Source organism: Pempheris klunzingeri, chromosome 17 (genome assembly GCF_042242105.1).
Source record: "Pempheris klunzingeri isolate RE-2024b chromosome 17, fPemKlu1.hap1, whole genome shotgun sequence".
Lineage (NCBI taxonomy): Eukaryota > Metazoa > Chordata > Actinopteri > Acropomatiformes > Pempheridae > Pempheris > Pempheris klunzingeri.
In genome coordinates this window covers 9718135-9729112 of record NC_092028.1, presented here as the reverse complement: position 1 = coordinate 9729112, position 10978 = coordinate 9718135, and the positions used below count along the sequence as shown (strand labels likewise).

The following is a 10978-nucleotide window of genomic DNA, read 5'->3' as shown; positions in this document are numbered from 1 at the left end:
ATGCCTTTAGGGATTACACCTTTTGTAGCACTGCAGGCAAGGTCAGCAGCTCCTAGTTTGCACCTAGACGGCCCACATGCAGACCACTGACACAGGTGGCAAAAGGAAAGCCTCTGCGTCCAGAACAGTAAGCTGAGCTGAACTCTGCCTGCGTCTGCCTCTGGTTTTGCGACGCGCAGCAGCTTCCTCCGTGAGTTCACTGTGTTTTGTTCCGCAGAGATTTGTGTTCCCTGTCCTCAGCATATCGGGCAGTATTAAATCTCAGCTATACCCTCCTCTAACCCTGTCATCTGGAAAAAGCCCTGACCTCAAGCGAGAGAGAGAGAGAGAGAGAGAGAGAGAGAGAGAGAAAGAGGGACAGAGCTGGGGGAGGACAGGTGTGACTCAGCACCACCTGTGAATGATCAAGGGCAACATATGCCTCATGGGGTGTGCCTTTAGAACAAGTCAAAGAAATCTGTTTTATTTTTTACAGTGTTTCAACGTTGCTTGGACGAACTCAGATGGGAGGCTGTCAACAAGGAGGATTTGGTAAACATCTCATTGGGAGATTAACGAGGAGGGAGTCTTTTCTGTGGGCGTGTGTGTGCTTAAGCAAAGGGAGGGGGGAGAGAGAGCAAGAGAGAGAGAGAGAGAGAGAGAGAGGACTTCCCAGCATGGGGCAGAGGGAGGGGGTGAGTTGCCTGGTGGAAGGGACTGAAATGTCCTTCATATAAACCGGTGACAAAGTGGAGAGCAGCAGCCCCTGGGCAGCAGAGATCACAGCCAGCACAGAGAGAGAGAGAGAGAAAGAGAGAGAGAGAGAGAGAGAGAAAGAGAGAGAGAGGGGAGGAAGGAGGAGACACTGTGAACAGTCGCTGGATCCACAGCAACACACCAGGGAGACACAGACACAACACTGACCCACAGTAACACATCCAAACAGGGGGAACCGGTCCGCACGGAGCATCCTTCACCCTCACCGACAGGTAAGAGCGAAAACGCCGATCTGAAGTGTTCCAGCACTCAGACACATTCAGCAACACCTGACTCGACAGGTCGCCGCATAATTCACGAGGCTCGTTATCACAGCCAAACTACAGGTTCGCATGTGGCTGTGGCGTCAGAAATATTGCGCCTTTGCTGCCACAGCAGATTAAAGAAATACCTTAAAGTGCCTTGAGGTGGGTGCGAGCTCACTAATGAGCGCTGGCACACTCCACGGGATTTTTTTTTTTGTGGACATTTTTTCCTTCAATGTTTGTTTAGACAACTGCGTGATTTTCACCTGTTTGAGTTGTGTTTTTATTATTATTTTTTTTAATGAATTATATAAGATACTGCCTGAGCGTGACTTTTAATGTGTTTTATACAGCTGGTGTCCAATGATATATAAGTGCATAATATAACTGCTATTCTTGAACAACGTCCTATTTCCATGTGCATTTTAATGATTTACAAATTACTAGTAATAATAATTTAAAAAAACAATAAGAAAAAGTTAGGTTAAGTTGTGAATGTGATTATTCTGCCAAACCTCTTCTATATTTGAGCGCACATCTCTGTTGTGTGAAATCAGGGCCACACCGGACCTGTCCGGGGCCACTCGGCCGTGTCCAACAGATTTGTTTAATTCGTGTTATGTAGGCTACACATCGGCCAGCCGCTTGTCAGATTAAACAACTACGCATGTCATCCAGCTCAGCAGGGTGCCTCAGTCCCACCTAATTAGGCTCACCCTGTCTACTAGGTCACCACACGCAGAGCGCACACGGAGCCTGCTGCTGGATGTCTCACTCACACTGGAGCTCGCTGTGTGACATAGTGTTTGATTTGCAATAACTTTGCTCACACATATACATCCAATCGGTGTGAGGGTGAAGTTTCGCACAAGCATCAGCAAGAATTTTGCGGACGCAATTCCAATAAATGAGTTTATAATGCATTATATTCTGTTTGCATTATCCTCCGTGGTGTGTGTAACGTTTGCTGTGCCGCTGTCCATTGTGCTGAACTCTTACCCAGACCTGTTTGTGGCTGCAGAGATGGGTGTCACCTTTCGCCCTCTGCTATTGGTTTGCGCATATTTGGCGATTGCGCTGATTGGTGGAGCCCGCGCGGAGGGGGTGTGTCTTCAAGACGGGAAGCACAAGGCCACGCCCAGCCCAGAGCCACACCTGGGGGAGTGTGGGCTGTACGCTGACAGTGAGTGACTGTGTGAAACTGTGTGGTGTGATGACAGCCTGTGATGAAAATGTTAAATCCAATGATCTGACTGACAGCTGGCTGAAATGCTTCCTGTCTCGTTGACAGATAGCTGCTGCACAGAAGAGGATATCCAGGATATCTCCCATGTTCCCTCTGCTATCAATAAGAATGAACCCTGGGATAAATGTGGGCCTCTGAGTTCTGAGTAAGTCTCACCTGGTGACTACTTGTTTGTGAAAAAGTGTCGCTCATAAGGTTGAATCCATAGAGTGTTATCACTGCTCTCTGGAGCATCTTATAGTCTGTCAGCTCATTCTTTTCATTTTAAGGCCAGCAACACTACTGTTATGGCTGATGCCTCCCAGCATCATCAAAAATCAGTAAAAAACAGTAGCGAGTGAACATAGTGGAGCATTTAGCCACAGCAAGGCCACATATTTCCCTCAGGAGAGGCCAAAAACAGAGTGAATATTAGACTTACAATTGTAGGACAGACAAAGGACACAAAATGAATGATAATGTTGCTCTGTGTCTGCTAGATGTGTACATAGGCAACAGTTTATGTTGCGTTTAGAGCTCGTTTCCATTGCTTCCAAGAGATAAAAAATAAAAAATATGAGTTATTATTACAGCTATTGTAGGTTTGAGATGCTACATTGTAAGATTTCTTCCCACTGTGTGAAAATGTCACACAGTCCATTCTCTACGTGCTCATTCCAAGGCTGAGCTGACTGAAACATTTAAACCCACAATGAAACAAACTACTCTGAGATTTTAGGTAGATCTTTGGATTGAACAATGCAACACATCAGTAACTTGGTGTAACCATGCAGGACCAACTTGATTAGATGAATCCCTGCCAAGTGGCAAAAAGGTGCCTTTGTGGTGAATTAGAGGAAAATGGGAAGCAGGCTGCATACAGTAAAGTAGCACGGGAGAAAGGGCAGACAGGTTTAAATGCACTCGTCAGCATTTATCATGTTAGTGCTAACCGCCCCCCTCTCTCTCCTCAGGTGTGAAAGCTTCCTGAAGCGCGTGTCGTGCTTTTACCGCTGCTCCCCTGATGCCGCTCGCTGGCCTCATCCCCACCGCCGCTCATACATCCAGGCTGTGCCGCTCTGCCACAGCTTCTGCCGTGATTGGTGAGGCTGTCAAACCCATTGCCAAGCAAAGCTAAATCAAAATCAGTATCTGTCCCCTTTCACCTGTAAGGCTGTGGGGAGTGGAATTACCAGCCAGTGTAACAACAGCACACCGTGCTATTCATACTTAGACAGAGGGTACAATAAACAGAATAAGACTGCATGACACAGGTGAGACCACGGTTCTTATTCAGTAGGGTACATAAACATATAACAGTGGCTCCTAAGCAGGCTTCCTGTGGTTGTGGTCACTTTGCCTTTAGACACAAATAAGGAAGTTTAAATTCTTGAGAAAGAAACATGTTTGTTTGTAGATGTGGTTGTTGCCATTCAAAAATATGAAAATGCACAAATACACTGTTGCCCATAAAGTTGGAATAATTGTTCAATACCCCCAATTTTGTTAACGCCTGAATACACAGTTTGCAAAGGTTCATTGTGGTTTAAGTTTCACTGTGATATGTTTGGAAGAGTTTGATCAATAAAGTTGAGAAGATATACACTTTATTTATCAAGAATAAATCACATTGTCACAATCATTTCATGAGAAGAGGTAAAAAACATTTTATTCCAACTTTATGGGCAACAGTGCATATTATTAAGTAAATAAATCTGAGCATAAAGGAAGGCTTCAAATGTTGGGAAATACAGCTATTCGCTTCTTTGCCAAGAGTTCAATGAGGGGATTGAAACAACTCTTAAGTGTGTGAAGGAGTCTCCCAGTAGTCCGCACATGCACCAAAAACCGACACTATAATAAAATATAAAAAATAAAATGTGCAATATATTTATTCATCTTTTACCTCACTTCACAATGTGCAATACTTCTTTTTTTACATCCCCCTACCCCATGAATATTGTTTCTATTTTTTACACTTCCTCTTTCTAAACTGCGCATATTTTATTTTAGATCTCTTCCCGTCTGCTGTAACGTTGTGCATTTCCCCGTCGTGGGACTAATAAAGAAATATCTTAGCTTATTTTATCTTCACACTAAAGATAATTCTAACTCAATAATTAAAATGTTGAGTCAAACAAGCATAGTTCCCAAAATGTTGAACTATTCTTTTAAAGACACAGCGTCCACCAAATGAAAGATGGGTACCTCGGTTCTCTGGCACAGAGAATATTCAAATAACAGAATGACAAGTCTGATATTGTGCCATTCCTGATATTTTATTTTGAGTATTTCCTCTCCTCAGGTTTGATGCCTGCAGGATGGACATGACGTGTGCTCGTAACTGGGCCCGAGACCCCAGGGGACAGAACTGCACTGGAACCTGTGTTCAGTATCAGCAGGTAGGCTTTGATCACATTTCATGGGCTCATAGGCACTTTGATAGGCTTTAGCACATTTGATTGGCTGCTTACATAACCTGGGACCTTGTGGGGGGTGGGGTAGAGACATCAGACATTTTTCTGAGTTTTTTTTAGCCATACAAGGTTGGTAATTCTGGCCTGTCCTCTTCTTTGAACCCCATTGAAACGCCTCAACAACTCTTGAATGCTTGCTATTAAAATTTGATACCGCTATTCCTGCGTCAGCCTTGGACACATGACAGAAATAACATCAACACAGACCCGAGCGGACGCTTAAACTATGAATTTGCCTTTAGGTGATAAACATGGTCGGCGTTACACCTGCTCAGGAAGATGTGTCATGTGAATAGATTACAGATTTTCTGGTCAGCTGTCAGAGGTTTGACCACCATTGACGGACCTCAGAGCTTGGTCACGTGAGTCGTGTGCTGCAGGTAGAGGGTCAGATACTGTGTCACAGTGCTGGTGGTCAAGAGAGTGTGCGGCAAGCAGAGGGTTAACAGCGCAGGGCGGTGCTGTGGGCTCAAGCATGAAAAGGTTCGGTGCTGCCTCAGTGGGTAGAGGCCAGCTGGGTGATTTAAAAAGAGGCAGAGCTAACCGAGGGGCCTGTGTGCAGCTGGGGCCGAGAGCAAAGTGTCACACACCGCCATGACTCTATCTATCTATCTATCTATCTACCCATCTATCTGTGTGTGTGTGTGTGTGTCCCTTTGCCCCCTTTTCTCCCTTTTTCCCCTCTTTCTCTCTATTTGTCTTTCTCTCTCACACGCACACACACACACACACGAATGAACAATTGAACACACATCCCCAGACACCAGCCCTATTAAGGCTCTCTAGTGGATATTAGATGATGACTGGAAAGGACAGATTTGTAGCAAGAGAGCAAATGCCAAGCGTGAGTATGTGTGTGAGCGTTTGATTGTGTGTGTGTGTGTGTGTGTGTGTGTGCCACTGTATTTAGGTGCTTTGTGTGCTTGTATTGGCCCATTTTCATATATGGGGCGCCAGTAATGGCACAAAATAGGCTCTAATGAATTTAAGTAGCTCTCAACACAGAGCGTTTTAAACAGCGAAATGAATACAAAGAAATGAGTCACCGCATTCAGCACGTTCAACAAATCACCACTTTTAGAGAGTCTACAAAGAAGTGCCCGTCTCTCGCAACATTTTTGGAGGTCACAGCAGTAAAGCTTCATTTTGTTTTCTCTTCAGCCGGCAGAGATGGGAGATTTCACAGTGGGCCCTCTCGTGGCCTGAGCTCACAGCGCTTCAGTCCACCTCAGGGCTGAGACGAGCCGCACAGCAAAGCAAAGCAAACCAGCAAACATGCACAGACGCATGAAAACCTCTTGCAACTCTAAATCTAGAGATGTCAAAGCATTCAAATGATATAATCCACAGATTCACTGTGGGGCGAGTGAATCGTCATGCAACCTTTTCAAAATCCTGAAAAGTTCGTCCGATAGACAGAAACAAAACGCAGGTGTGTGCAAAATAAAAAATATGCTTACTGCAGTAGATGCCAATTTGCATAAAGACGAGCTAATGCATTTAAAAGCACACATAGGCACACAGACGCAAGCATCCACTGCATGCAAAAATCCCTCTGGCAGTCTGCGTCGCTCTCTTGCTCTCTCTTTGTACTCATTGGTAACATTATGTGCCAGCCAAGGTCTGATTTATCTCAGCATTAGACACTCTTAGACACTCCGGATTTTGTGGGAATGAGGTTACGTCTGCAAAGAGTGGCCATGTCAGTGCCGGACGCTGGCCCAGAACACATCCAGAGCATCTGAGGATCAGATGTAGTGAAATAATGGCGTGAGGAAGGGAAGGATAATCATAGGAGGTTAGAAACCCTCATGATGGGGTAACAAATTTGCATTTACGGGGGGGACCCAGAAATAAATTACTCTTAACGTAATTTTTTTGAATAAGCAGCTCTATCATGAATAATCACATGTACGCACAGGGGACCAACAGGCTTTGCCGTTATGTCCTTTCACATTCTCCTATGTATTTCATAGGTAATGCTCGCCTATATATATTACAGCCAGCATACCTATGTTGTAATAACCTTGAAAAAGAGGCAAACAGGGGACCGGTTCATTTTACAGTTTGCACACCACCCGCGTTCACAGCAATAAGAAATTTCTCCCAGTGCGGTCAATGCTTTCTCCTGATTGTAAGGTTCTGTCACTAAAAAGTAAGGGTCATTACCTCAGCTCAATGCACACAGAGAAAAGCTGACATGTAATTTATAGATACTTCACAACACTTTTTCTCTGGTGTCAGTTTTGATTGTTAGATGGATGTGACATTGGATCTACAAGCACATCACTATTCTCCAGTATTTTATCAGCATTTTACAAGCAGAATCTTTCTACGGCAACAGCTATAGAGGTACACCCTTTATTTCCAGGCTGAGCCCAATGTTTTTTTCCCCGGCAACAATACAATGATGGATTTGTTAGCCCCTGTATTCCTTAACCGCTTATCTTCTTGACCTGTACTTTACTGGTGGGTCATTATCTAAAGCGTCACCTCAGAAATAATCAACTCTACCGACTGAAATGTGTAACTGCTCATTACTATTACATTACTGCCATAAGGAAATTGCATCTTTGGCCACTGCCAACCAGTTTTACAGATTTAAGTTGTTTCTCCTCTCCATTTCTTTTTTTTTCTTTTTTTATACAAGGTGTGATGTCGTTGGTTTTCAAACAGAGAAGGGCAGAGCTGAATCAGATAAGGATGGGGAGGACAGGATAGAGCCCCAGGAAATTTCAGTATCTCACTTATTCGATCACACCATGTTGTCTAAAGCCACTTGTGCTCGTACTGAATTAGCTTTGGCAGCAAACCATGTCTGCCTGGGGAAGGACAGAAATGTCTGTGTGTGTGTGTGTGTGTGTGTGAACCCCTGTGAGCATTATGGGGTCGCTGCGATAAGGTGTAAGTGTCACGCAGACAGTATACTGTATGTAGTGGAGAGAAATATCCTTTTTGTCCTTCGAACACGGTAAATATATTACAGCTTTTTCTTCTCTGAGCACCCTGTGTGACTCAGTCTTAATCCCCCAACAGACAGGAGGATGAAAGGAAGCAGACGTTGGGGTGGGGGTGTGCTACAGAGAAACAGGGAGAATAAGAGAGATATACAAACAGTGAGCGCAGCAATAAGCAAGAGAAGGAAAAAAAGGATGCAGTGGGGAGATATAGTGGAAGTTAGGTAGGGGACAAAATGAGCTGCAGTAGGAGACAGAGACGGTGACTTGGCAGCACATCTTAGTGGCTGGTTATGAGGCCGTGACTAGAGAATAGCGGCTTTAATGCATAAAGGAAAGCATGTGTGTCACTGAAACTTCACTAATTAGCTTTACCGACTACCTCTAAGCGTGTAGGCCTACGCCACTTACAGTTAAACAGCTTAAATGTTGAATTGTGATTTGTTTTTTGCAGCCTTGCGCAATATCCCTTTTAATCTGCACACACGTCTTATTAGAGAGGAGTATAATTTTTCATGCTCCAGAAAACATAAAGCTAATGTCAGCAGTAATTGGAGTTTTTCCTCCTCAAAGTATAACTTTATGAAGACTGAGCCCCGTAATGAATTTCCTGTCAGATAACGACACATAGGTTTGCTGGAAGTGACCTTTACGACGAGTTTAGATCCGTCTGTTTACTCTGTGAGGCTTGACAGAATCGTCATTCTGCCGTAAAGCGATAACGTCTTTCAGATACCAGTGTGAGCCTTCTCAAGGTCATCGTGTCTTATAATTTGCTCTCAAGACCGGCGGAGACGAGGGGGTGAGGCGAGCGAGAGAGGCAGACAAAAGCAGCTTTGGAGAGCAGCTGCCAGGTTCCTGCAGCCCCCTTTCTCACCTGGCAGAGGGTGTTTGTTTTCAAGGCTGGCGCTGCCCTGAAAGGCCAAAACCCATTATTCCAATGGTTGTTTACAAGCAAAGAAAGGCTATACTTGATGAATGTTGCACAAAAAAGCCATACAAATAGTTAACTCTGTTTAATTTTGCTCTTGTACAGACACTTCTACCTCTACTTCGGTAGATTTCAGGGGGGAAATATTGTTCTTCTACTCCACTAAATGTAACAGCTATAGTTCCCAGCTGCTTTAAATTCAAAGCGTATTATGAACTTAACAATATACGATGCATTATTTTACATGAAAGGCTCTGCATGCCCACTCAGGGATTTACTGTTATGGTACTGAATAAACCTACTCAGGAAGGAGCCGTGCAAAGCTGTGCTGGGATTTATGTGAGCTGTGAGGTCACCGTGTACTAATAGGGATCATAAAGGAATATTAGTTTTTCATCTTTTATTATGTTGTGCATATAAGATTAAAGACTGTGTAATCTTTTGGGACCTCAGGAGCTCCATATTATTTTAACTCTCTGAAAAGAATCATTCTGCGTAACGAGTACTTGTACTTTAAGTATATTTTGATGGTAATACTTTTGTACCTTTACACAAGTAGAATTTGAATGTGAGAGTATTTTAACAATGTGTTTTACCACTGGTATTTATCTAGAATGGATTTGTCAGAGGAGTTAGATATTATTTCATTTTCTATGAATATTGTGTGTGTGTGTGTGTGTGTGTGTGTGTGTGTAGATGTACCAGCACGGCAGGGATCTCTGCGAGAGCCTGTGGGGTGACGCCTTCATGACAGTGGAGGATGAGCCTGAGGAGGTGGGAGAGGCCGGAGAGATCGGAGCGGAGGGCGACGGCGGTCGCCCCTGCGGCTGCCTGACCCTCAGTCCCTCAGACAAGGACGTGATCGCCGCCCTCAGGGCCCAGCAGGACGACCCAGAGGAGCTGGACACCACCAAGACCGGCCTGCCTCAGTACCGGGCCCCTTGCCAGACCAAGCTGCCCCTGCAGGTCAGGAGCGGCAGGAAGGGGAACTCTGTGCTGCGTAAACGCTCGGTCATGGTGGACGACGTGGAGGGGAGTGGGAGCGGCTTGTAGAGAGGAGCGGTAGATTGCAATATATTTAGAGATAATTGGAGATAATTGTCTAGATCCTAATTTACAAAATCTCTTGAAATGGAGTTGTAACCTTGCTCCTCTAATTAACCTTACCATACAAACCTAAGCTCTCGTTATCATTAACATCACACTCTACATAATCTCTATGGTTTTAAACAATGTATCTGGCATAAGATAGTCGACAAGCTTGTAACATCTTCAACAAACACCTGGTCTGTTTTTTGAACAACCTAAACAGCCAGGATTTAAACACAGTAATTAAAAATGCCACAAAATCCTCAATTCTGCAAGGGCTCTGCTGAGGAGTTACCAGGTCTTCATCAAAGTCAGGTATTTAATTTACTTTGTGTGGCTCAGTAAAACACAGCACTGATATTGTGATAGGAGGAGGCGTGTGCGAAGTCTTGCACATGAGAGAGTCCTACAGTATTAGTTCATGTGCATGAGTCAAACATGTCATCACTGACCGGAGGACTTCATGCCAGTGTTGTAAAACATGATGCACCTGCACCAGTACTTCACTACCCCGCTACTCTTTTCAGTCATCTAGTTGACTTAATTCTGTGCATTAGTCAGTTGTTAAATGCAGATCTTACTGTTGTGATGCCGTATCGTGCAGTCTACACATCATAAGGTGATAGTAGAGAAGGTCACGCAGAGTAATGATTTTAATGAATGTAACTTAGGCTTTCTAACAGAGACTACAGGCTGAGTGTACTGTAAGGGATCTGGTATGATAATGACAAGAGGAGAGGTAAGCATATTACCTGAGTCAAGGTTTAATATTCAGTAACAAAATCTGCCTACCAGAGTAAATCCGCAGAGGCAGCATTCATACCAGATGAGGTTGTTCTGGTAGTTTGATCACGTATATCATCAATGTACCGTGGATGTTTCTTTTATAATTATGTATTTCTTGAGTGAGGCACCGTTAGATGTAAATGTTTTGTAAGAAAAAAAAAGGGAAACTGATTTGTCTGATTTATGGTAAGCTTGCTGAAATGGTTGTTTCTGTGCTTTACGTTCTCAATAAAGACGACATTTCTAAATGCCATCCCTGAGCCTTATCTGTTTTCATGCTCCCAGGACAATGAAAAATGATGACTAGATGTATCTTTATGCCTCTACTCTTCACAACTCAAGTCAACACCACCACTCGTGTTTCAAATTAAAGTTCATTGCAAACGATTATGAGCTGGATCTTATTTGACATTATTAACCCTTTCACGCATGAATTATGATAACCTCAGTCAGGATTTCTTTACCAAGTGTTTTTATTCATCTTTAGGCATGAAAAACAAGATTTGAACTTT

The 10978-nt window shown here is 43.9% G+C and overlaps 1 protein-coding gene across 2 annotated transcripts; it reads left to right on the top strand.

Annotated features, from left to right (window-relative positions):
* Positions 1-874: 874 nt before the first annotated feature.
* Positions 875-10673, top strand: rtbdn (retbindin). Of its 2 annotated transcripts, none has more exons than XM_070848421.1 (6): positions 875-968; positions 2023-2184; positions 2293-2392; positions 3201-3329; positions 4532-4628; positions 9288-10673. In XM_070848421.1, the coding sequence occupies exons 2-6, from the start codon at positions 2025-2027 to the stop codon at positions 9642-9644; spliced, it is 843 nt and encodes a 280-aa protein (XP_070704522.1). In that variant the 5' UTR covers positions 875-968; positions 2023-2024; the 3' UTR covers positions 9645-10673. The 2 variants fall into 2 exon arrangements, with proteins under 2 accessions (XP_070704522.1, XP_070704523.1); XM_070848422.1 differs by having other exon boundaries at positions 2005-2184.
* Positions 10674-10978: the final 305 nt, after the last annotated feature.

Excerpts from the sequence above, each read along its gene's own strand:
- rtbdn (XM_070848421.1), top strand. The coding sequence starts at position 2,025 with ATGGGTGTCACCTTTCGCCCTCTGCTATTGGTTTGCGCATATTTGGCG. Across the intron at positions 2,185-2,292 it reads GTGTGGGCTGTACGCTGACA|ATAGCTGCTGCACAGAAGAG; the intron begins GTGAGTGACTGT and ends TCTCGTTGACAG. Across the intron at positions 3,330-4,531 it reads CACAGCTTCTGCCGTGATTG|GTTTGATGCCTGCAGGATGG; the intron begins GTGAGGCTGTCA and ends TCCTCTCCTCAG.